The sequence below is a fragment of the Emiliania huxleyi genome (assembly GCF_000372725.1).
Source record: "Emiliania huxleyi CCMP1516 chromosome Unknown EMIHUscaffold_18, whole genome shotgun sequence".
In the NCBI taxonomy this organism is placed as follows: domain Eukaryota; phylum Haptophyta; order Isochrysidales; family Noelaerhabdaceae; genus Emiliania; species Emiliania huxleyi.
Genome location: NW_005200784.1, coordinates 394,092 through 417,339, shown reverse-complemented (window position 1 = coordinate 417,339; position 23,248 = coordinate 394,092). Strand labels below are relative to the sequence as shown.

The following is a 23,248-nucleotide window of genomic DNA, read 5'->3' as shown; positions in this document are numbered from 1 at the left end:
ACCGCCATGTACCGCCCCTCGCCCCCCGGCCCGTCCTGCACCCACGCGAGCGAGGTCACCTGCAGCAGAGGGAGAGAGGGGGGGGGGGGAGAGGGCGCAGTCAGGCAGCCGCAGGGGGAGAAGCAGCCGCTCTCCCTCGCCTCTCGGCCGGAGGTCCCCACCGGAGGACATGCAGCTCCCAATCCCCTCGATCGAGGGACCCTCGGACCCCTTCCCCCCCTCCTTCCCCCCCCAGAACCCTCCCCCCCTTCCAGCCGCGGGCGAGGCCTCACGTGCGAGTTGTCGCCGCTCGTCTGCATGAGCTGCTGGATGGAGCCGTCCGAGGCGTTCCACAGGTAGATCGAGTCGCCCAGCGCCACCGCCAGCACGTTGCGCTCGTTCCAGTCGAGCAGGTTCAGGTAGTAGTCGTCGAGCAGCTGCAAGGAGGCGGGCGGGTGAAGGGCAGCTGGCAAGGAGGCGGGCGGGTGAAGGGGGCGAGAGGGAGAGTGGGGTGGTGGGGCGCTGAGAGCCCGGGGGCGCTGGGAGCCGGGCGATCCGCCGGCGCTACCCCGGCCCGGGGTGCCCGCGCCACGGAAGATGCCCTTTTCTGTGGTGGCGGATTGTGGTGGGCGGGCTGCTGCTGCGCGCCTCTGGCGCGTCGAGGATCCGCTCGGGCGCCTGAGGGATGTGGCGCGAGTACTTCTTGGGCAGCAGGCCGGCGTCGCGGTTGCGGGTGAAGAGCACGCGCAGCGATGACTGGTGGTCCTCCCGCGGCGGCGGCGGCTTCGCGTTGAAGGAGAGGACCTTGTTGGTCGCACTCCCGCCAAAAAGCTTTGCCGCGAGCACTTTCTTGTACTCCTCCTTGGCGGGCGACGCGTTGACGCCGCCATGCCCGTCGCGTGAGCCGCGCGTCAGCTCAAAGTTGGACACGTCCAGGTCCATCGCGGAGCGCTGCGGCACAAAGCGATCGCCAAGCCCTCGAGACTCGGTCGGCGGAGTGTCCGAGCGCGGCGCCTGCCGCTTTTTTTGCCGCGGCGAATGAGCGACGACGGGGTCGATGAAGAATGAGGAGGAGCTGGCTGACGACATATGTGATCGCGCGGGCGGCTCGGCGCAGGCGGGCGGCCTGGCGGCAGACTCTCGCTCGCAGCGTCGCGATGGAGACTCCTTTTTGTGTCGTTTTTTTTCCTTGCTACAACAGGTGGCGTTTATTTTTGCTTGGGGCGGCCCTCATGATGAAATTCAGGAAAAACCTGACCGGCCCCTGCGGTGCCCCTACCTACCTACCTACCTACCTACCTTACTTATGGGAAACTAAAAAAGAAATCATGGGACGGGTGAAGGTGGGGTACTATACCAACTAGAGTGATGGTTGGTGGTACTCTCCTGCAACCACAGTCCTTCTTGTGACATGGCAGGCCACTCTCAAGCCCTACAAGCACCAGATCAACGACTTGGGGAGGGTTGACATCGTGATTTGGGCGGAAAATTTCTTTTTCTGCTGTGAAAATTCCGGCGTGAAGAGAGGGAAAAACCCCGACGGGACAGCCCAGACCTACCCTACCTACCCCGTCATGAGGGCCGCCCCAAGCAAAAATAAAATACACCTGGCTACAATTGTACCGGTCGCCAACGGATTGATGAGACGGTTTGGGGTCGTGACATTCAGTTACATTCCCGGCGGGCTCCAAACGCAAACGTCTAAACATTCAGGCGCCCGTGTTGCGCTCCCACGTTGCCCGCGTCGATGCCGAGCGCCCTCAACCTCGCATCCAAGGAGGCGGCCGCCCGGAAGCGCCACGAGAAGGCCGCTAAGGCTGAGCAAGCTCGAAGGAATCTGCAGGGCACGGGCGAGAGCGACAAGAAATTCTGGGGCGACGTGCCCGGCGCCTACGAACGCCAATTCCTTGGAATTAACATCCTCCCCGGCTCCGTTGACGCCGTGCTTCCAAGCAAACGGTGTCGCAGTCACGAGCTGCCGAGGGCTACAGCGCGGTGAAGAACGGCTACAGCGACCTGAGCGTGCAAGTGAAGCGCGCCCGACGGAGGGCTGTTGAGCCCACTAATCGGCTTACTTCCGAGCCGCTCGAGGAGGCCGCCGCGTCGAGCGCCGCGTCGTCGCTCGTGGTTGCTGCTGATGAGCTCGACGAGGGCGCCTTCCTCCGGCGCTTCCTCGCCTTCCGCCAGTACGTCGAGATGCTGCTGCAGTACCTGCCGTCCAAGACGGCGCGCAACAAGCCGTGGAGACTAACGGTCCGGCGCAACCAGCTCTGCCAAGATGTCGTTGGGCATTTCTCGCCCGCCATCAAGGCGGCAGACACCAAGCTCAAGCTCTTCCAGCGCACCGAGGGGACCTTCGTTGTGCACGGCAGCAAGGAGGAGGGGGAGGACCTCGGTGGCCTGACTGTCGAGCTCTACTCTTGCTTCTTCCGTGAGGTGCTGCTCCCGGACTTCGGCCTCTTCGAGGGCGCCGGCGACGATACGTCGACGAGCATCGGGCTGCTGCCTTCGCCCACCGCCGACCTGCAGTCGATGAACAACATCGGCCGCATCATGTGCCGGTGCGTCCTCGACGACCAGCCCCTCGGCCGCGGGTTCGGCCGGTTCGTCTTCGAGTTTCTGGCGGACGCGCACGAGTGGCGCGTCTTCAAGGACCCGCAGTCCGCGCTCGCCGTGCTCTCCGACTTCGACCCCGAGCTCTCGCAGCGGTGGGCGCAGCTGCTCGTGCAGCCACCCGCAGGCCTGACGCTCGATTTCTTCGACCCGGGCGCGGCGGACGAGGAGGTGCCGCCGGAGAGCGCGGCGATGGAGAGGGCGGTGCTGGCCGGCTGCCGCCACAAGCTGCTCACGATCCGGGAGGCGAGCCTCCGGGCACTGCGTGACGGCTTCACGAAGCCATCGACTTGCCGCAGCCACGCCGGTCGCGTACTCGAACGACGTCGGCGACCACTCGGGCCGTAGGTTGACCCTAACGACACCGAGCGACCCAAAGTCCATTTGCAGGCCGGCCCCGACCTTGCGAAGCGGCTCAGGATGCGAGGCCGCGGCCGGCCGTGGCTGCTCTGCTGCGGCCGCAGCTCGCAGCTCTGCTGCGGCCGCTGCTTGCCGCTGCCGCCGGGCGATGTCCTGGCCAGAGAGCGAGAGCGCGCGCGGTTGTCTTGCGTGAATGCTGTCGCGCGTGTAGAAGAAGGAGGCAACAATGAGGAAGGGCACCAGGAGCAGGAGCGCGGTGCCGAACCTCATGATGTTTGACCAACGTTTGTAAGCAGTCGAAGACGTTAGGCTCGTGACACGTCTGTCGGAGGGTAGTCGAGGGTCCTGCCCCACGTCTGTCGTCTGTCGGCAACAACAACGCGAAAAAAGAATTTTACAAGTCTCCCTCGCACAACACTGGGAAAAAGAATTTTCGCTCCCAAAAGAATTTTGAAACCCCCGCCTCGCACGACACCACTGGGGCACTGGGCACGGGACTGGCGCGCACACTGGCACCAACACAGGTACACCACGGTGTCGTGCGAAAAAAGAATCGCGCGCGGTTGGCGAAACAAAGAATTCCGCAGCGCACTCCAAGTGCTCCAAGATTCTCCTTGGCCGTGCGCGAGTCCCCCTTGCTCAGTAGACTGCCGTGAAGGAGAGTAGAGACTGTCTCGGTTTAAACTTTACGCGGATATTGGCGATTCTCGGCATCTCGCCGATATCCGGATCGATTCCGCATGGTACGGAAGTCTATAATACAATATATTCCCGCATTAGACAGAGGGTAAGACGAGCACATAACTTTTGTGTTGCGCGTTGCTGCGTGCGGCTGGCAAGATAGCTGCTCACTGGGCCACGCTTCACGACTCCACCGTGGCCTCCTGCTCCTCCTCGCTGTCGCTCGTCTCGTTGGCGGCATTGAGGCCGCCCCAGGGGGGGGAGGGTCGATAGCGTGGCGGGCACCCTGCCAACCTTGGCCTCCAGTCCTCCACTTCGCCGGACGCGTCTCCTCCAACAGCGGCCAGACGCTGCTCCGCCTGCGCAGCGAGCGCCTCGATCGGCACGGTCAAGGAGGCAGGGAGTCCCTCCTTGACGTCGCTGGTCGTCATCTTGATCGCGCGCCGAAGGAACTCCGGTTCCCGCTCGGCGGTGTTGCTGCCCGAAGTGGCGAGCTTCCGCAAGTTGGCGGGCTCGAGCACCTGGGGTGGCAGTGTCGTGTGTCGATGGCAGTGTCGATGGCAGTGGCGGGTGGGGGCGGTGGTGGACGGCGGTGAAAGGTGGCGGTAGTGGGTGATGGCAGTGGTGGGAGGTGGCAGCGGCGGCGGGGCGGCGATGAGAGATAAGTTGGCTGGGCACCTCGCCGAGCAAGCGCTCAAAGTTGTGCTTGTTCACGACCTCGACGGCGCCAGGGGAAACTGGTCCCCGAATCCTTTCGCCGTCGGACGTGATGCAGCACTCGACGTGAAGGAGGGAGGGCGCCGCCTTTGCCGGCGCCGAGATCACCTTTGCGACGGACACCATCCCCGCGGGCCAGCGCACCAGCACGAGGTCCTTGGGCTCGGCGACGGCGCACAGCAGCGCCAAAGCGTACTGCTGCTGCACGATAAGCTTGCGCCGCTTGGCATCGCGGTCCTCGACCTCGGCCAAACGCCTCTTGAGCTCTCCCGTCTCTTGAGCTCTTGTTTCGATCGCGGTGTCCCGCTCGGTGCGGAGGCGGGCCGCCTCGGCCACGATCGTGGTGTGCTTGGCGAGCTGAGCCCGAAGGCTGTCATTCGCATTCGCCAGGCGGTGCTTCTCGTCGATGATGCCAGTGAACCATGCCACTTCGTCACCGCCTGGGCCGCGAACCTCACTGCCCGATGCGGCCTCCGCAGTGGCGGCCATGGAAAGGAAATGGGGGATAGCAGGCGGCGATTTAGCGGCGTTTGGCCGGCGTTTTTGCGGCGATTAGGCGGCGGGCGAACATTTCATTGTGAGGCCCCCGCGCCGAAATTGCGCGGGAAACCAAAGTCCGCGCTTTCTTTTCAACGTTCCATAGCGTGGGAAGACACCGGGGTTTGCGAAAGTTGTCACCCGCGCTTCCGCGCGCGTCCTCCCGAGCTCCGGCCCTGCCCCGCTCATGGCCCTACCATCCCTGCTGCCGTGGGCGCCACCGCCATCACTCCCGCCGACGCCACTCCGCGTCACTACTGAGGGATGCCCTTGCCGGAAAGAGTGGAGCAACTCCTACGTCCTCGTCACCGATTACTGCGGCAATACCGACAACGACCTTGACGAGTGGTGCTTTGTGGTTACTATCGGCTGCCAGGGGCGTAGTTGGGGCTATTGTGCCCCACTAGCTCTCGACCTCCCGCTCCCTCCTCAGCGGCCACCGCCGCCGCCGCGGGCACTGTCATCACCGCCGCCGGCACCACCGTCGGGCACGCCCCTGCCATCTGTTGTGCGCATCACTGTTGAGGGCTGCGAGTGCCAGAGGGATTGGCAAAGCCCCGGAGGCACCTGGGTCACGAACTACTGCGGCGACCCCGATGGCGACGGCGGCGGTGATTGGTGCTATGTGACAGCGAGAAGTTGTCAGAGCCGCGACTGGGGCTATTGTGGGGTGGCAACACAAGCGTCTCGGCGGGCGCACGGCTGCAGCTCGGCGCGCTCACCGCCGCAGAGCTGCTGCACATGCTGCACGGAAACACCGAGTTGAGCCGCGAGCAGCTCCTTGGGTGCTTCGCTTGGCCGGACGCGTCGGTCAGCGCCGAGGCGAAGGCGGGCTTTGCGGCCGCCGGCTCCGAGGCGCCGCGCTACTTGCGCGAGATCATCCTTGACGAGTCACCCGAGACGGGGCTTGGCAGTCTCGAGCGGCTGCACCTCCTCGAGTGGAGCACGGCGCTCACGGCGCTGCCCTGCGGCGGCCTCAAGGACCCGATCACCCTCAAGCTCTACGAGGGCGCCGACGAACACGACTTGCCCAACGTGCACACATGCACGCACAAGGTGCACTTGTCGCCGTATGCGACCCGTGACCGTGTTAGTGCCAGTGCGCGCCAGTCCCGTGCCCCGCATGTCTCGTGACTCGTGAGACGGAGAGCTTTTTGTCGTAAAATTCTTTTCCGCACGACACGACGTGTGTGCCAGCGCGCACTATGCACTAGAGTCCCGTGCCCAGTGGCGTGTGAGTGAGACAGGCAGACACACACACACACACACACACACACACACTTACACACACTCACTCACACACACGACACACACTGTGTTGACAGCATGCTCGCCCGAAGCCGCGCGCAGGCCGCAGCCCGCCTGCCGCGCCTCCGAGCTCCGTCAATCCGTCAAAACTCATCACGGCCAACAAGGGACCGGCTACACGTGCGTACGCTTTTCGAACTGTAGAAGAGAATCACACTCACAGACACCCTCCAGCAGGTAGGACTGTGACGGTACTTGTGTTCAGTGTCTCTACGACTCGAACTCTTGAGAGACGACCTCGTTTTTCTGAGAGAGCATGCCACGAAGAGTGTTTCATCACGGTATGGGCGCGGCGACGTTGCCAAAGGCGGCGGCGAAGGCCTTCACCAAGCTGTCGGCGAGGGGCGCGTGGCGCGAGCGTACCGTCAGGCGCGCCGCCCCGCGCTGCGGGTTCACCTCGAGCCGCAGCAGGCAGAAGATGGCCGTGCTTGCGTTCGCCACCTTGTCGGGCGGCGCCGCGGAGGCGAGCGTCGCGAGGTAGCCGGCGCCGACGAGGTTGGAGGGGGTGGGGTCGACATTCTCGAGCACGGCGAGGCCGGCGCCCGCGGCGAGCTGCTGCTTGGCGCGCATCCGGTCGTACGGGCCCGCCCACGCAAAGGAGGCCTGCCGCTCGGCGAGGCCGGCCGTCCGCCACCAGCCAAAGTACGAGTCGGCCGTCTGGAGCGGCCACGGCTGCACAAAGCGGTGCGGCGCCACCGGCAGCTTGTGCGCGCCGCCGGCGCCGCCGCCGACCGCGCCGGCCAGCGTGACGGTGAGGGCGGGCACCGCCGGCCCGAACGGCGAGGCGTGCTCGAGCTGCACCATCATGAGCGCCTGGCCGCGCGGCGGCAGCGCCGTGGGCCCCGCCGCGGCCGTGATGGTGAGCCCGCCCGAGGAGCCTGCGGGCGTGGAGAGGGAGGGTGGGAGGGGAGGTGGCGGCGGGAGAGGGGGGGGGGGGGCGTGGGCGGGACAGGCGGCGCGCCGTCGGACATGGCGACGGCGCACGCGGAGATCGAGAGGGCGCCGCCGCCGAGGTTGCCAAAGTAGATGCCGATCCGGCCGCGCGGCGGCCGAAAGTCGGTCTTGAACCCGAGCTGCAGCGACGGGCCGGGCAGCAGGATGCCCTCCGTCTGCAGGGTCATCTTCCACCACGCGATCTGCGCCGCCGGCGTCGCCGCGGGAGGGCCGACCGACGGCGTCACGGCCGGCGCCGGCGCCGACTGAGGCACGAGTGGGACGCTCCCCACCGTCGGCTGCAGCGTCGCCGGCTTGGACGGCACCAGCGGCGCGCTGGCGGCGCTTGTGGCGGCAAACATGCCCGGGCTGAGCATGCCGCCGGCGGAGGCAGCGGCCGCGGCGGGCGGCTGCGCGGGCATCAGCGGCGCCGCGCCGACACCGCTGCTCGCAGCGGCGGCGGGCGCTCGCGAGGGCATCATCAGCGCACCCGGTGCTACCGGCGCGGAGCTGGGCGCATTGGCAGCGGCGGGGGGCGCGCCAAACATGGAGGGATCGAGAGCGCCGCCTCCGCCGCCCGCAGGCTTGGTCGGCGCCATCGGAGCCATGGGCGCCATCATCGGCGTCATCGGTGCCATCGGCGCCATCGGCGCCGGCCCGGGCGCCATCCCGTCTAGCAGGCCGCTCGACGACGCCGCGGGCGGCGCTGCGCCGAGAGCGGCGAGAAGGTCGCCGGCCGGGGCTGCCGCCTGCGGCGGCGGAGACGGCACCAGCGACGGCGCAAGGGCCGCCGCCGCGGGCGGCCCCCCGCCGCCGCCGAGCGCCGTCAGGTTCATCGGCGGCTGATACGTAGGCACCCCGCCAGCGTAAGCAGGGGCGGGAGCCGCGGCGGGCGGGCGCGGCGCGGCGGCAGCCGCCGGCATGAGCGGCGGCGGCGGCATCGCACGCGCCGGTATCGCCGACGAGAGGTCCGCCTCGGCGGCGAGCGCGAGCAGCCCGCCCGGCGACACCGGCTCCGGCACCGTGCCGCCGCCGCCCGGGGCGGAGCCCCAAGGGTTGTCGCTCTGCGCGAGCGACGCCTGCACGGAGCCCGGCGGCGGCTGGCGCGCCTGCAGCTCGAGCTTCTTCGACGCGAGCCAGCCGTCGGCAGAGGTGGTGGCCGCCTCAGCCTCGCGAGGCGTCCACCCCCCGCCGACCATGCTCGCGCGCGGGTCCACCTATGGGGAGGCCCAGCGAGGGCTCGGAGAAGGGGCGGGGAGGGCTCCGCTGGGCGCGCTCGCGGGCCCGCCGTCTCGATGAGATCGCGCAGCCTCTCGGGCACCGCGTACCAGCGGTCGGTGCCGAGGCGCCACGCGAGGTCGGCGGGCGGCGGGTCGTGGCCGAGCACCGCCAGCATGAGCTGCAGCTGGATCCCCGTCGCCCAGATCGAGCCTGGCCGGCCGGCGCCACCTGAATCCTTCCAGATGGCGCGCGGCCGCTCGGCGTCGCGGACGCACCAGCGGCGCGGCACGCAGCACATCGCGTGCGGCGGCGGCGGCTCCTCGCTACGCGTGGCGACCATGCCGAGGGCGAGGAAGGCCGCGCCGGGCGGCACCGCGCGCCACACCCACAGCTCGTGCTCCTCCGAGTGCCACGCGAGGCGGTAGCGGAGCGGCGGCGGCAGCAGCTGCTCGACGACCGCCGCGAGGTGCTCCGACGCGGAGAGGCCCATCGTGATGCTCGTGTCGGTCACCTCGAGCACCATCGGCGCCGTGCGCAGCCCGCGCGCGGGCGACTCGCTTCCGCCGACGGCGTAGTGGCCGAGGCAGACCTTGAAGCGCGCCTTCTTGGCAGAGAGGAGCTTGGAGCGGTCGTCGACGTCGGGCTCCCAAAGAGTGAGCTGCTCGCGCAGGTCGGTGCGCTTGGAGGTGAAGATCTGGGTGTACGCCTTGTGCGCGTGCAGCTTGAACTTGAACTTCGCGAGCCGGTCGGGCGGCACGGGTGCAAACTCCTTCTTCTTGGCGGTGGCGCCCTCGAAGAGCTCGCGCACCTGCTTTGGCTTGAGCGAGAGGGTCGCGAGCGCCTCGTGCGTCGCCGGCTCCGACTCGGCGAGGAGGGGGAAGCCCGCCGCCCATTCGTCGAGCGTGAGGAGGCCGTCGGCATTCGAGTCGAGGCCGCGCAGGAAGGCGTGCAGGTCGTCCTCGCTCACCTTGACGCCGAGCCAGGCGAGGCCCGCCTACGGGGAGGGTCCCGAGCAGGCTTGGAGAGGGGCCCCTCGCCCTCGCGACGCACCGCCGGCGGAGCGGCTTGCCGCGAGCTCGCCGCAGGTGAGGTAGCCGTCGCGCTTGCCGTTGAAGGCGTGGTACAGGTCGTGCGTGCCGAGCTGCCGGTGCGACATCTCGCGGCCGACTCGCCACAGCGTCGCCGCCTGCACGAGCAAGTGGTACTCGTCCTCGACGTTGACCGCCGTCGCGATGCCGCCGCGCTTGATGTTGATGAGCTTGTTTTGCGGCCGGCGGCGGCAGCCGCACACATCCTGGAACCACTTGCGCCGGTCCTGCGGCGCGTCGAGGCGCAGCATGCGCAGCAGCAGCCGCGCGTGCCGCTCGGTGAAGGCGAGCTGTGAGTCGATGAAGCGAAAGGCGCTCACCTGCTCCGCGCGGCGGGAGGGGTGAGGTGCGGCTCTCCGCACTTCACACTCTCCGCACTATACCCGGCCGCGAGTCGCAGTGAAGCGGGGAGGACGGCTCACCGCCGAGTCGAGCTGCAGCCGCGGCGCGCGCGGGAAGGGCTCGACCGACGCGGCGGCGGTGAAGGAGATGGCGCCGCCGCCGCCGCCGCCCGGCGCGGGCTTCGGGGGCCCGACGCAGTCGATCATCATGTGGCCGGCGCGCAGTCCGACGGCAACGCGGCTGTCGGGCACGAGCGGCTCGCCCGTGTCCATCGCGAGGTGGATCGCGCCGCGCAGCGCCTCCGCCTCGCGCAGGGAGAGGGCGACCCAGAAGCGGCCCGTGTCGCCGCGCAGGAAGCGCTGCTCCTGCATCATCTTTGGCCAGTGCGCGGCGGGCAGCGCGAGCTCCTGCCCGTGCGCGCCGCCGCGCACAAAGTGCATCCGCCGCAGCGCCTCCTTCTGCTCGGAGACGGCCTCGGCGTCGACGGCGTCCGAGTTTGGCCGCAGACCCATGTCGTAGAAGCAGTGGTCGAGGTGCTCCTCACCGATGGCGCCGGAGGACTGCACGTCGTACATCTCGAACATGCGGCCGAGCCGCGTGGTCGCGCCGGCGGAGAGCTTGAGCGCCTTCTCCGCCTTGGCGTCGAGGCCCATGCCGCCGGCGCCGCCGGAGAGGGCGGTGTCGGGCAGCCACTCGAGCAGCACGATGACGTTCTTGAGGCGGCGGTGCGACTGGAAGCGCCAGCGCGGGTGGGTGTGGTCAGACGAGAACTGGAGGTAGCTCGGCCAATGGAGCGGCCCCTTCTTCTCCATGAAGGAGCGGTGCACGGCGAAGTCGGAGGCGGGGAAGAAGCCCTGCACCATCTCGCCCGGCGGCTCCTTGAGCTTGGCGAGCGGCCACTTGTGCGGGTACTCGTCCTCGCGCACGTACTTCTCGCGCCGGTAGTCGTCCACCTCCTCCTCCTCCTCCTGCTCCTGCTCCTTCTGCTGCTGCTGCTGCTGCTCCTGCTCTTGCTCCTGCTGCTGCTCCTGCTCCTGCTCCTGCTCCTGCTCGAAGCCGGCGCCCTCCGGCCGCTTCGTCTGCGTGTTCGCGTCGAAGTCGTGGCCCGACAGCAGCGCCTGGATGCGCTCGATGGCCTTGATGTCCGCCGGGTCCTGCAGCAGCGCCGAGTACACCCTCACGTTGTCCGCGATCTCCTGCCGCGGGTCGACGAACTGGGGCACCGAGTTGGAGACGTCTCGCACCACCCGCTCGCGGAAGACGTCGAGCGAGTGGCGGCCCGTGTGCGCCGAGCCGGGCGCGATGGGCGAGAGCGTCTTGCCTCCCATCTCGGTGTAGACGTGGCGCAAATGGCCGACCGCCTTCTTCCGCCACACGTTTCGCGCGCACTGCGCGCACCAGAGCTCGAACTGGATCTTCTCCGTCTTCATCGAGTTGACCATCAGCCAGGCGGACACGTCCTCGAGCTCGGCGCGCATCCGCTGCTGCGGCGGCATCGCGGAGAGCTCCGCGCGCCGGTTCTGCGCCGACACGCCACGGCCGCCGGCCGCCTCGTTGGCGAGGAGCTGGGCGACCTGCGGCGTGACGAAGAGGGAGATGGTCTGCCCCTTGCCGATCCCGCGCATGCGGTACGCTGCCTGCGCGTAGTCGCGAAAGGTGAGGTCCTTGCCGAGGGTGAGCACCGCGACGGCGTTCGGCTGCTGCGGGATGTCCATCCCCGTCGTGTGCACTTGATCGTAGAAGGAGAAGCGCTTGTCGGGCGGCGTGCCGCACCGCTCGAGGTCCATGACGTTGCCCGTGGCGCGCAGCATGATCTTCTTGTGCCCGCCCGCCTCGAGGAAGACGACGCCTTCCATCTGCGGCGGCAGCCGGTGCAGCAGGTACGCGGCGACCTCGCGGTTGTTCATGCCGGTGACGAGCGCGCCGCAGTCGATGAGCGCGCTCACGGGCGGCTGCATCTCGGCGAGCAGCTGCAGCACGCCGGGCACGTCCCAGTCGGCGGGCAGCATGCGGGACGTGACGACGGCGGGGTTGGTGAGCGTGCGCAGCATCTTCGCGTCGTCGCCCATCGAGTGGATGCAGGCGCCCATCTCGAGCGGCAGCAGCGAGGAGGGCGTGCCGGAGAAGGCGATGCGGCGCGAGAAGAGCATCTCGCCGCCCAGGTCCTGGCCGTTGGCCGACAGCTTCGCGCGCTGGTGCGCGGTCGTCTCCGGGAAGACCATGTGGTCGAGGTAGAACTGGACGGTGTTTGGCAGCTTGCGCAGCAGCTCGAAGAGCATGCTCATGTAGTCGACGTCCATCAGGTCGAGCAAGTGCAGCGGGAGGATGTCCCACATGTTTGGGTCGCCGTCGCCGCCGAGCGCCTGCGAGACGGCCGTCCCCACCGACTTTCGCGCGTCGCCCTCCGAGGCTTGTGGCGGCGGCGGCGGCGGCGGCATCGGGTCGCGGATGATGCCGACGGCGGCCGAGCGCGGCGTCTCGGGCTCATACCCCGAGGCGCGCTGTCGAGACGGGCTCTCGGTCCCCGAGAGCTCCTCGGCCGCCGCGCCTACGGCCGAGGCGGAGCCGAGATGCAGCCGAGGTGTGGCGCGGCCTCTCGCGCTCCCCTCCCCTCCCGCGCCCGACTTTGCCGCCTCGCGCCGCTGCAGCGTCTTTGTGCCGCGCACGCGCCGGCCGGCCGCCTCGATCCACTCCATCCAGAGGAGAGAGGTTGGCCGCTTGAGCTCGGGGCCGATCTCCGCCTCGAGCATGTGGCGCAGGTTCTGGATGAGCGCGCCGAAGTCGGGCTTGCGCAGCCCCTCGTAGCGGTACGCGAGGATCGAGATCCCGATGGCCACGTCGGGGTGCGCAAACTCGGACGAGGCGGTCGGTGTGTCCTTCCCGACGAAGGGGACGGCCATGTAGCGGCGCGAGCGAGGCAAGGCGCCGTCGCGCTGCATCGCGATCATCTCTGGAACCGAGAGGAGGCCTATGGGGCATGCGATGCACGCGTCATGCACGCGTGCTGCATCTCAGCCCTCTCGGGCGCGTGCGATGAGGCCGAAGTGGACGCGCGAGATCTTGCGCAGCACGTGCGGCAGCAGGTAGGTGAGCCAGTCGTGGCCGAGGTTGAGCATCTTGGCCTGCTTGTCCGAGAGCGTGGCGCTGTTTGCCATCGAGCCCTCGACGCCGCCGCCGGCGAGGCAGCGGATCGCGGCGTCGTCCGAGATGTCGTGCAGACCGGTGCGGCGGAGCCAGATGAGCAGCCAGGAGCCCATCAGCGGCTTGAGCGTCGCGTGGTACCACTCCTCCGAGAGGAGGGCGAGGTGGGGCACGCGCTGCATGTAGTTGCCCGCGATGCCCTGCTCGCACGCGCTCTTCAGCCGGAGAAGGCACTCGCGCTCCGCCTCGGCAGACGTGGACGAGACGCTCTTGCTGGCAGGCGCGCTGTTGCGGCCCGAGAGGCCGGCGCTGCTGCGGCCGCTGGCCAGCCAGCTCGCGCGCTGCGACTCGGGCTTGGCCTCCTCCTGGAGCAGCAGCAGCGCGTGCAGCATCCACCACGGCAGCTCCCACCGCGTGGGCGCAAAGTCGAGCGCGTGCTTGTCGCCGAGCGGCCAGTTGAGCTCCGACTTGAGCGGGTGCAGCACCACGTCAACCTCGTCGATGATGCCGACGCCGCTCTTCCAGAGCTGGAGCAGCGCGACGGCCCGTGCCGCCTGCTGCTGCAGCGACGCCTTGTCGATCCGGTCGTCGGTCACCTGCAGAAGGTGAGCAACGGCTGTGAGGAGGCGCGGGACACAGCCGGAGACGCCGTGTCGACGCGGCCGTGAGTCACCTTGCGTGGCTTGAGGCGCATCACGCGCCGCATCTTCTCGCCGATCGAGTTGAGGTTCTTCGGGTACTGCCCCGTGTCGAGCAGGTGCAGCAGCTCGAGCAGCTTGAGCAAGAAGGCCTTCACCGCCGCCGGCGTCGACAGCAGCACCGCGCGCTCCGTCACAGCGGCGCGCACCTGGTCGAGCGGCGCAGAGGTGCGGCCGAGGGGCGGCCGAGGGGAGGCCGAGGGGAGGTGTGGCCCGAGAGATGCGTCGCGCGCCTTGTCGAGCAGCTCGATCGTCACCGAGGCGCGACGGTCGAAGCGGAACGTCCACACCGGCTTGTGCAGCGGCGGCGCCGAGAAGGCGGAGCGCAGCGTCGCGTGCGAGAAGCGGAGCAGCGGCGTCGGCACGATCTGCGTGACGAGCATCGAGCCGTCCCCGATGAGGAGAGCGAGCATCGGCGCGATGACCGTCGTCTTGCCTTCGCCCATGAGCATTTGGTGGCACATCGAGCGGCCCTGCGTCGTGCCGCTCACGAGCTTGCTGATCAGGCTCACCTGCGGCGGCCGCAGCACCATCCCGCCCGCAAACTCGAAGACGAGCATCCGCGGGTCGAGGCTCGCCGGAACCACCCCGTCCGCGCCGACGCCAGCGGCGCCGGGCGGGGCGCGCTTCGGCGGCGTGACGTGCGCCCGGCGGAAGCAGAGAGTGCGAGCGAGCGTCTCCGAGACGACGCGCAGCGAAGCGACCGCCTGCGCCACGTCCGCCTGCGCCGCCGCGCCGCCGCCCGCCGAGAGCTTGGCCTTGAGCGACGCGAGGGTGCGCTGCAGCTTCCACGCGACGGCGCGCGCCTTGGCGGCGAAGATGGAGCGCGAGACGCGCAGCAGCAGCGCGGCGGTGCCGTCCATGGCGGCGCGCGCGTCCTGCTCGCCCAGCAGCGGGTTGAGCGCGCGCAGCTCGACCTCGCCGCGCCGCGACATGAGCAGCTCGGAGAGGAGGCCCAGCCCGATCGGCCGCTCGCACTGCGCCCACTGCGCGAGTGCGCGCGCCCGCCGCTCCGACTCTGGCGCGTTGGGCGGGCCCTGGCTGGCGAGCTGCAGCACCTGCGGCAGCTCGGCCTCGAAGGCGGCGAGGTCGTCGGCGTGCAGCTTGTCGAGCGCGCCGACGAGCCGGTTGAGCACGCTCTCCTGCTGCGCGAACGAGGCTTGCGACGGCGCGGCGCCGTCGAAGCCCGCGAGGTGCGGCGCGCGCGCCTCGCTCGCCGCCTGGTCGCGCAGCCAGGCGGCGTCCTCGGCTAGGCGCGACAGCATCTTGCGCGCGACGACGGCATTGGCCGCCGGGTGACGGCCGAGCGCGAGCGTCGGGCACTCGCCCAGCTGGCTGTTCGCGCCGCGCGCGATGTAGTTGAGCGGACCGATCGGCGAGAGCACGATCGCCTTGCCGGCGTGGTCGCCCGACGGGGCGATCGTGTCGCGGAAGTTTGCGGGCACGCTCCACGTCGGCCGGTCGCGGTCGAGGAGGTGCGGCGTGAGCCAGGTGCGGTGCAGGTGGCGCAGCTCGCGCATCGGCAGCATACGCACCTGGCAGGCGGGACGGAGGGGGGAGTGGGGGCTTCGACCACCGGCATGCTCTCGCACAACACTTCTAGCTCCGGCCTCACAGAGCCGCCTCTGACCCCACCAGAGAGTGTCTTGCTCCTGAGAGTGTCTAGCTCCCGAGAGCGGCTTGCTCGTGCTGCTGGCGGGAGGCGGCACCTCGATGGGCGGCCGGTAGAGCGACGGAGGGTTGAAGACCATCCCCTGCCGGAAGAACTGCAGCCGCTCGCGCAGGAAGACGCCCACCTCCTCCGGCATCCCCTTGCCGGCCTTGCCCTTGAAGACAGAGAAGCCGCCTTTCTTGACGTGCTTGTACTTTGGGAACTCCTGCGCGAACTGCGGGTCGAGCTCGAGCAACCGCATGAGCGGCAGCAGCTCGTCGGCGCCTGTTCACAAGCTGCGAGCCGTGAAGGGAGGCCGTGCACACGGGCCGCGTCGGGCGGCTGCGGCCCGCTGTGCGCCCGACTTGCCCGCGACGCGGAGCAGGATGGCGCCGAAGTTGTGCGACGAGTCGTCCATCAGGATGCGAACCTAGAAGGGGGTTGCCAACCACACGTCATGGCGTGCGAGGTTGGCGCGCCATCCAGCTGGCTTCGCACATTGAGCGAGCCCGTGAAGAGCTCGTACAGCAGCCAGAAGCCCTTGTGGTCGGAGTCGAGCTTGACGCCTTGCTGCATCCACTGCGTGAGCAGGCCCATCGCCGCGAGCCCCGACGGGTCGTGCGTGTTGCCCGTGTTCTTGTCCTTCTCCGGCTCGGGGCGCGTGTACGTGAGCGAGCCCATCCGCGTCTGCCAGGCGTTGCCCCTGATCTTGTCGGTGATCTTGTCGATGATGCCCTCGAGGAGGTGGGTGTGCTCGAGCCGCGTGTCGAAGTTGTCGCTCTCGGACACCATCGGCTTGGGCGGCTTCGGGTAGCGGCACTGCAGCGTGGCGCCGCCCCCCTCCGACACGCGCCCGCCGAACGGGTTCGCCGCGTCGGCGGAGGCGTTGTCGGCGCTCTCTGCGCGCAGCGCCGTCTCGAGGAAGGCGAGCCGGTTCGCAGCGCCGGGCATCGACTCGTCGCCGACGGCGCGCAGGATGAGCATCTCCTCGGCGGCGGAGAGCTGGCAGTCGGCGGCGATGTAGGCGAGCTTGGCGAGGTAGAGCGGGAGCTGCTCGCGCACTTCCCACGGGCAGTGCAGCTCGGCGCCGTTGCGCGTCGCGAGCCACAGCTTGAGGCGCACCGCGTGCGAGCCCGGCTCGTAGTCGTCCTCGAAGTCGGAGAGCAGCGCCCAGAGCTGCGCCTCCTCGGGCGTCGGCGGCGTGTCTGTGGCGCACGCGGCGCACAGCGCGAAGGCGGACGCGTAGTCGCGCGCGAGCCAGCGGAGGACGAGCAACGCGATGGCGGCGGAGAGCGAGGGCGGCGTCATGTACGTGCGCGAGGGGTGGACGGGGTAGAGGTAGTGCCGCACGCCCGTCATCGCCTCCTCCCAGCCGGGGGCGCTGCGCGCGACGAGCAGCTGCGTGTTGAGCGCCTCGGCCGGGTCGTGCAAGCGGCATGGCTTGGCGAGGGCAGAGAGGAGGAGGAAGGTGTCCCCGTCCTCCGAGAAGAGCACGAGCGCGTGCGGCATGCCGCGCAGCAGCCCGTTGAGCCGCTCGCAGCTCGGCATGCCCAGCGCGAGGCCGGGGTGCTCCACCGAGTTGAGGCGCGTCTTGCCATCCCGCCAGCGGCGGGCCTCAAAGGCGAGCCTCAGCCGCGGCAGCTCGACGCGCTCGACGGAGAGCGACGACTCGCCCCGCGCCCCCTCCGCCGACCAGAGCAGCACGTGCGACAAGTCCTCGGCGCGGGAGAGCGTCGCGACGAGCCTCCCCAGCGCCGTGTCCTTGGCCGCGTACGCCGCACCCACGAGCGTGCGGCCGGCCGAGCCGACCGGCGCCCCGTCCGCCCCCAGAGGCACGCGACGCACCACGGCGCAGCCTCCGCCCGCCTTTGAGATCTGAAGCTGGTCGCCCGCAATCACGCCGGCGGCGGCGCCGCCGCCTGGCGCGGCCAGCGCGGCCGGCGGCGGCGGCGCGCCGTCGTCGCCCTCGGCCTTGCCGTCGGCACTGCGCAGCTCCCCGACCAGCGAGCCGTCGGGTCGCTGCCAAAAGTCGTACGCCGCCACGAGCGCCTCCGGCAGCAGGCCGCGCAGGAAGCGCTCCGGCACGAAGGTCTGGACCGGCTCGTCCTTGGTGAGCGAGCGGGTGAGCAGGAGCGACGCCTTGGGCGTGTACGGCACATCCGCGTCGCCAACCTGCCAGTGCGGCTGCGGCTTCGGGTTGACCGAGAGAGGACCGCGCACGAGCTCGCCGAGGCAGAGGGCAGCGTCGGAGGAGTACTCGAGGCAGCGCAGCCAGCGACGGCCGTGCTCGACGACGTTGAAGATGTGCGCCGAGGGCGGCACGCGCGTGATGATCACCTCCTTGAGGGTGCCGCTCTCCTCGTCCGTCGTCGAGCAGAGCGCGTGGTCGCCTTGCACCTCGATGAGCGAGAGGCCCTTCCCATTCTCGCTCAGCCGGCGCAGCAGCGGCACCTGCGCCTGCAGCGGCTCGAGGATGCTCGCGACCCACGGCGCCGAGGAGAGCATCGCCGCGCGCCGCGCCCTCGGCGGGCGAGAGTCGGGCGTCCAGATCTGCACGTCGTGCCGCGTGCCGAGCAGCCGCACCCACAGCCGGTGCTCGGAGCGCTTCACCTCGGCGCACTGGTGGCGCGCCTGCGCGTTCGGCTCGCCAAAGACGGCGACGAAGTCGTGGTGCGCCGCAACCTCCTTCTCGAGCATGCGCATCGCCTGCCGCTTGAGCGTCATCTCGCCCAGCTGCACGTTGATCTCCGTCTCGGTCGAGGGCGAGATGCGCGCGCGCAGCCACGCCGCGTAGCCGTGCCGCGCCGCCGCCGCCGCCTCCCGCTCCGCCACCTGGCTCCACGTCTCCGCCTGCCCGTCCTGCCGCCCGCTCTTGGCGCTCGCGGCGGCGGCGGCCGTGTCGGGCACGAAGCGGCCGTCGCACGACATGCCGACCATCGAGTGCCACGTCCGCGTCGCCATGCGCGGCGTGCTCGCGTCCTCGGCGCCCGAGAGGAGCCGCACCACCGCCTCCATCATCTCGGACGCCTGCGACGGGTTGGCCTGCAGCCAGCGCAGCCCCTTGCCCAGGTGGCGCTGCCATAGGTCGAAGACGTCCATCGCTGCGAATCCGAGCGAAGGCCGCTCGCGCACGTCGCGCTTGCGCGGCTTTGGCGGCGGGTGGCCGGGCAGCGGCACCGTCGGCTCGACGTCGTAGTCGTGGTGGACCTGTTCACAGCAGAGGCGTGTGAAGAGACGGCCTCCACCAGCGGGTCGGCTCGATCCGCGGCGGCGGCGCGCGTTGATGAAGATGCGGCACGAGAGCAGCGTGAAGAGGCCGCGCGCGTCGAGCTCCTCCTCCGTCACCTCGGAGAAGAGGAATGCCATGTGCGCCGCCACGACGCACGCGTCGCGCGTCTGCCCCTCGCGCCGCAGCCGCGCGTACCAGCCCTGCATCACCGGAAGCGCGTGGTCCTCCAGCTTGGCGCGCAGCGCCGCCGAGCCGCGCGCGAGCTCGGCGCGCGTCGGCGCGTCGCACTGCATGTTACCGCCCGCAGCGCGCTCGAGGCCTCGGCATGTCTCGGCGAGCGGCGAGAGGAGGTAGCGCACGTACCCCTCGACGCGCAGCGTCAGCCGCACCGCGTACAGAATGGTGGCCGACGCGCCGTGCGGCGAGTAGCGGCCGGCGTCCATGTCGAGCGCGTTGTCGAGGAGGGTCTGCACGCAGCCGAGCGTGACGGCGGGCGCGTGCGTGAGCTCCTGTTTACGGGCGGAGCGTGTGAGGACGGGGCGCGCACGCCGGGGGGGGGGGGGGGGGGGCACTCCTGGAAGAGGAGCCCGACGGGCGTCGCCAGGTGGCGCTTGCTCTCCGCCGGGATGTGCTGCGGCATCTCCTTCTTCTCGTTGGGCTGCCACAGGCCCGGCTCGAAGACGGCGGCGTCGAGGACGTCCTGCAGCTCGGGGTGGGCGAGCGCGGCCGTGTGCGACGCCTGCGAGAAGAAGCGGAGCAGCAGCGGCACGCGCAAGTACGGCGCGGTCAGGTACTGCAGCAGCAGCTCCGAGTCGGCGGCGCGCAGCGTGCCGTTGAAGTCTGGCAGCGACTTGACGTGCAGGATGTCCTCCTCGGTCGCAACCTCCTGCCCGCACAGCGAGGAGGCGTCCGCCGCCGACGGGGCGAGGCGCGGCTTCGGCTCCTTCTTGAAGAGGCGGCGGAAGAAGCCGAACCGCTTGCGCGGGTGCACCGCCTTGGATGAGACGGCATAGTAGTCGTCGTCGTCGCCGTCCTCCTCGAGCCAGCCGCCCACGTGCATCTCCTTGGAGCCGAAGCCGCCCACCGCAAAGGTGCCCGCGCTCCCCTCGCTCGCAGGCCGGTAGGCCCACCTGGCGGAGATGGCGCGAAGTCCGCCCGGATGCGCCGAGATCGCACTCGCCCGATCGCCACTCGCCCACGTCCCGTCCACACACGTCGGCTGCACCTCGGCTGCACCTCGGCTGCACCTCGGCTGCATCTCGGCTACGTCTCGGCCACGTCTCGGCTACGGGCATCTCAAGCACTTGAGCGTCGCGTCCATCGGCGTCCACGCGCGCAGCTCGGGCAGCGCGTCGCCCGACGGGACCATCATCGCCTGAGCAGCACAAGGACGGCGCCTCTCGGCTGAGCCTCGGCTACATCTCAGCTCTGCCTCGGCTCGATCTCGGCTCGGTCTCGGCCTTGAGCATAAAGACGACGTCGCGAAAGGTCGCGAGCTCGGGAAAGAGGTCGACCATCGCCGAGTCCTGCCCCGACAGGAAGGCGCCGAGCGAAGCCTCGTCCTTGGCAAAGCCGAGCTGTGTCGCGAGCTGGCTGAGCAGCCGCCCCTCGCCCACGCCGAGCTCCATCGACCGCTCGAAACGGAAGAGGCGGTTCTCGGCCGGCGCCGCGCGCTGCAGGTCGCCGAAATAGTCGAGCAGCTGCGTGCGCGCGACGGCGAGCTCGGGCGTGTACAGCTGGCACCGCTCGCTCTCGCGCTCGAAGTGGCGCATCTCGAGCGCGAACGGCGCAACCTGCCCACAGCCGGAGCCGTGAAGAGACGCCGTCCTCGCCCACAGCGCCCGGAGCGGGAGGGCGGCGACACCGGTCCTTCCGCCTGGCCGGAGTAGTGCAGCGAGAGGAGGGAGGGTGCGTCGAACGCACGGAGCCGCAGGATGGCGTCGGCGACCGCCGCCATCGAGGCGAAGACGATCATGCGCGTCGCGTCGAAGGAGACGGTGAGCGGCAGCGAGAGCGAGGCGGCCGCGTAGTGGCGGCAGAGCAGCGAGATCCAGCGCAGCAGCTCCGCCTGCGTGTCGTGCGAGATGGAGCGGTCCTTCCGATTCCAGAAGCAGCGCAGCGCGCGGCCCGTGTTGCTCATCGCGAGCGGCAGCGGCACCACGCGCACGAAGAGGTGCGTGATGAGCGCGGCGCGCAGCGCGTACGAGTTTTGGACGAGGCCTCGCTGGTTGGCGAGCAGCGTGCAGACGACGGTCGCCTGTTCAGACCGGCCGGCTGTGAGGAGGCGCGGCTCGCAGCAGGTAGGAGCCGGCACACCGCCGCCGCCTGCTGCAGCGCGTTGGACACGTCGGCGAAGGTCTCCACCTTGTCCGGCACCACCGAGAGCTGGATCGGGAGCACGACCGGGGGCTCGCGCGCCGCGCCGGCGAGCCCCTCCACGTCGGGCAAGTCAGTCAGCCGGTCGAAGTAGGGCAGCGTCGCGGAGCCGCGCACCTCGTCCATCGGCGGCGGCGTGATCGGCCCCAGCTCCGTCGTCACGACCGCCTTTGCGTCTCCGATGGCGCCCGAGAGCGTGCGGAGCTGCGTGAGCATCCCGTCGAGTTCGGACGGCGCGAGCGACACGGCGCCGCGCGCGAGTCGGGGCGAGGAGGCGGAGAGGCGGCGCGTCGATCGCATGAGCAGCTCGAGCGAAGCGGCCTGCCGAGACATGTCATGGACGTGTCGTGGACGTGTGGTGGACGTGGCAGCGGCTCCTCGAGCGAGGCGGCCGAGAGGGTCGAGCCGACTGCGCCTCCACTCGCCACCTGCAGTCCGTCCGTCCGTCAGACGCGCAGCAGGGACGCGGGGCACGTGCAGGCGCTGGAGACGCGGGAGACACAAGGCATGACCACGCGAGGCAGACACAGGGCTTCACCACGCGAGGCGTCCTGTCAGGGAGGCATGTGCACGGGCAGCCCACCTGCTCCTGCAGAAGGTCCTCGTACGCGAGGACGCAGAGCTGGTGCTGCAGCAGCAGCGAGAGGCCGTCCGCGTTGTAGGTCGGGCCGGCGCTGCTCCCTCCGCCGTGCTCGAGCCCGCGCTGCATGATCTCGAGCAGCTCCCCCTCCGCAGTCATCTGCAGCGCGACCATCGCCGCGAGAGAGGCGAGCCCGTGCGCGTACGGGTCGCCGCCAGCCTCCGGCGTATGCCACGACGGCGGCGTCGGCGGCGCCTTGCGCCGCTGCTGCGGGTTCCCAGCCGCAGGCGCTCCAAAGCCGCTGAAGCCTCCGCCGCCGCCAAAGCCTCCTCCGCCGCCGCCAAAGCCGTCTCCGAACCCGCCCCCTCCGCCGTGCTGCGTGCTTGCCGGTCCCCAGAAGCCCGGCGCGGCCTGGCCGACCGCCGGCGCGCCTGCAGGGAGGGTACGAGGCGCCTCAGCGAAGAGGCGTGCAGAGGCGCGGCGCTGCCCGCGGGCGGAGCGCTCTCCTGGCGGAGGCTGCGCCGCGGCGGGCGGCGGAGGAGGCGGTGGCGGCTCGGCGGGCGGTGGCGCGTTCGGGTCGGGCACGTTGGCTCCGATTGGCTTGCGGTTGAGGTAGGGGAGGAGCTTCTCGTAGATGAGGGACGCCTGCCGGGAGAGGGAGGAGGTGGTGGGTGGTGGATGGTGGTGGTGGGTGGTGGGTGGCGGCGTGGCCGCCGAGTGGTTCTTGTCCGGGAAGAGGGCGGCGCGGATGAGGATGAACCAGATGGCCGAGTCGCGCACGCGGCCGGGTGGGATGTCGAGCAGCAGCAGAGGGGTGTTGTACTGCACCTGCGGGCGAGGGATCCGGGAGGCTCTCGGACAAGGCGCTCTGTATATCTCACAGGAGGAGGAGGAGGAGGAGGAGGAGGAGGAGGAGGAGGAGGAGCGGGGCGTGGCGCTGCACCGCGCCAGTCGCCGGGTCGATCCGCGTGGGGTGGTACCTGCAAGGGATGGAGGGTGGGGGAGAGGGCGGGAGAGAGGGCGGGAGGAGGTGGGAGGTTGGAGTGGGAGCGAGGCGGGGTGGGAGGGGTGGCGGGCAGGGCGAGGCGCGCACTGCAGCCCCGACCCTGTGCTGCAAATGGCGAGCGTGTACGATTCGTACGAGACGCAGTGGAGGACGTAGACGGTGACGCCGCCGGCCCACCCGCCCGGGATGACGAGGATCCCGCCCGGCATGAGCGCCTTGACCTGCGCCGTGAAGGTGGTCAGCAGCTCGTAGAAGGTCGCATTGTCCCGGACCTGTGGCAGCATGCGGCACAGCTCCAGCGAGCGGGCAAACGCCGCGTGGACGCGCCCGACCGTCCGGCGCAGCGCCGGCGCGGCGTAGCCGAACTTTTCGAGCGCCTCCAGCTGCGCAGACACCACGACGAGGGCGTCGATGAGCGTTCGGAGCAGCGGCGTGCCTTGAGCCGGCGCCGGCGCCAGCTCCGACGGGTCCTTGGCGAGCGAGTTGCCGAGCACGAGGTGCCGGAAGAGCGGCATCTCCCAGATAGGGCGCTCGCCGCACTTGAAGACCATTGCGGCTCAGGTGTGCACAGTGCAGGGCGACCCGCCGCCGAGGGCTCCAGCAGAGTTTAGGAAACAAAATCGCTGTGAGACCGCAGAGAGGGGAGCCCCCCTGGAACGGGGGCAAGGAGACCGGGCGGAGGGATCCTGAGTGGCGAAGCCGTCGCCCAGTGGGAGTGTGGGTCGTCTCGTGTCCGTGTCGGGTGTGATCTAGCTCCGGGTAGAGGGGGCGTTCTGTCTGCTGCTAGC

General features: G+C 69.8%; 3 protein-coding genes across 3 annotated transcripts in view; 1 reads left to right on the top strand and 2 right to left on the bottom strand.

Annotated features, from left to right (window-relative positions):
* Positions 1-1,139, bottom strand: part of EMIHUDRAFT_434346 (hypothetical protein) — a 2,185-nt gene extending 1,046 nt beyond the window's left edge. Inside the window, exons 1-3 of the mRNA XM_005783399.1 lie at positions 628-1,139; positions 273-416; positions 1-59 (exon numbers count right to left, since the gene is read on the bottom strand). Coding sequence (XP_005783456.1) covers positions 1-59; positions 273-416; positions 628-1,068 — 644 coding nt within the window. The 5' untranslated portion in view covers positions 1,069-1,139. The remainder of the gene's footprint in view (positions 60-272; positions 417-627) is intronic.
* A 587-nt stretch (positions 1,140-1,726) lies between these two features.
* EMIHUDRAFT_99284 (hypothetical protein) lies at positions 1,727-2,940 on the top strand (the record flags this gene model as incomplete). The annotated part of the gene is made up of 2 exons (XM_005783398.1): positions 1,727-1,938; positions 1,971-2,940. The coding sequence occupies 2 exons, from the start codon at positions 1,727-1,729 to the stop codon at positions 2,938-2,940; spliced, it is 1,182 nt and encodes a 393-aa protein (XP_005783455.1).
* Positions 2,941-6,318: 3,378 nt separating this feature from the next.
* EMIHUDRAFT_462816 (hypothetical protein) lies at positions 6,319-23,011 on the bottom strand (the record flags this gene model as incomplete). The annotated part of the gene is made up of 19 exons (XM_005783397.1): positions 6,319-7,073; positions 7,157-8,345; positions 8,417-9,343; positions 9,542-9,757; positions 9,860-12,280; positions 12,446-12,727; positions 12,851-13,516; positions 13,594-15,153; positions 15,328-15,554; positions 15,594-15,699; positions 15,768-18,476; positions 18,615-19,007; positions 19,046-19,603; positions 20,013-20,291; positions 20,363-20,755; positions 20,815-21,078; positions 21,458-22,282; positions 22,398-22,434; positions 22,548-23,011. The coding sequence occupies 19 exons, from the start codon at positions 23,009-23,011 to the stop codon at positions 6,472-6,474; spliced, it is 14,118 nt and encodes a 4,705-aa protein (XP_005783454.1). The 3' UTR covers positions 6,319-6,471.
* Positions 23,012-23,248: the final 237 nt, after the last annotated feature.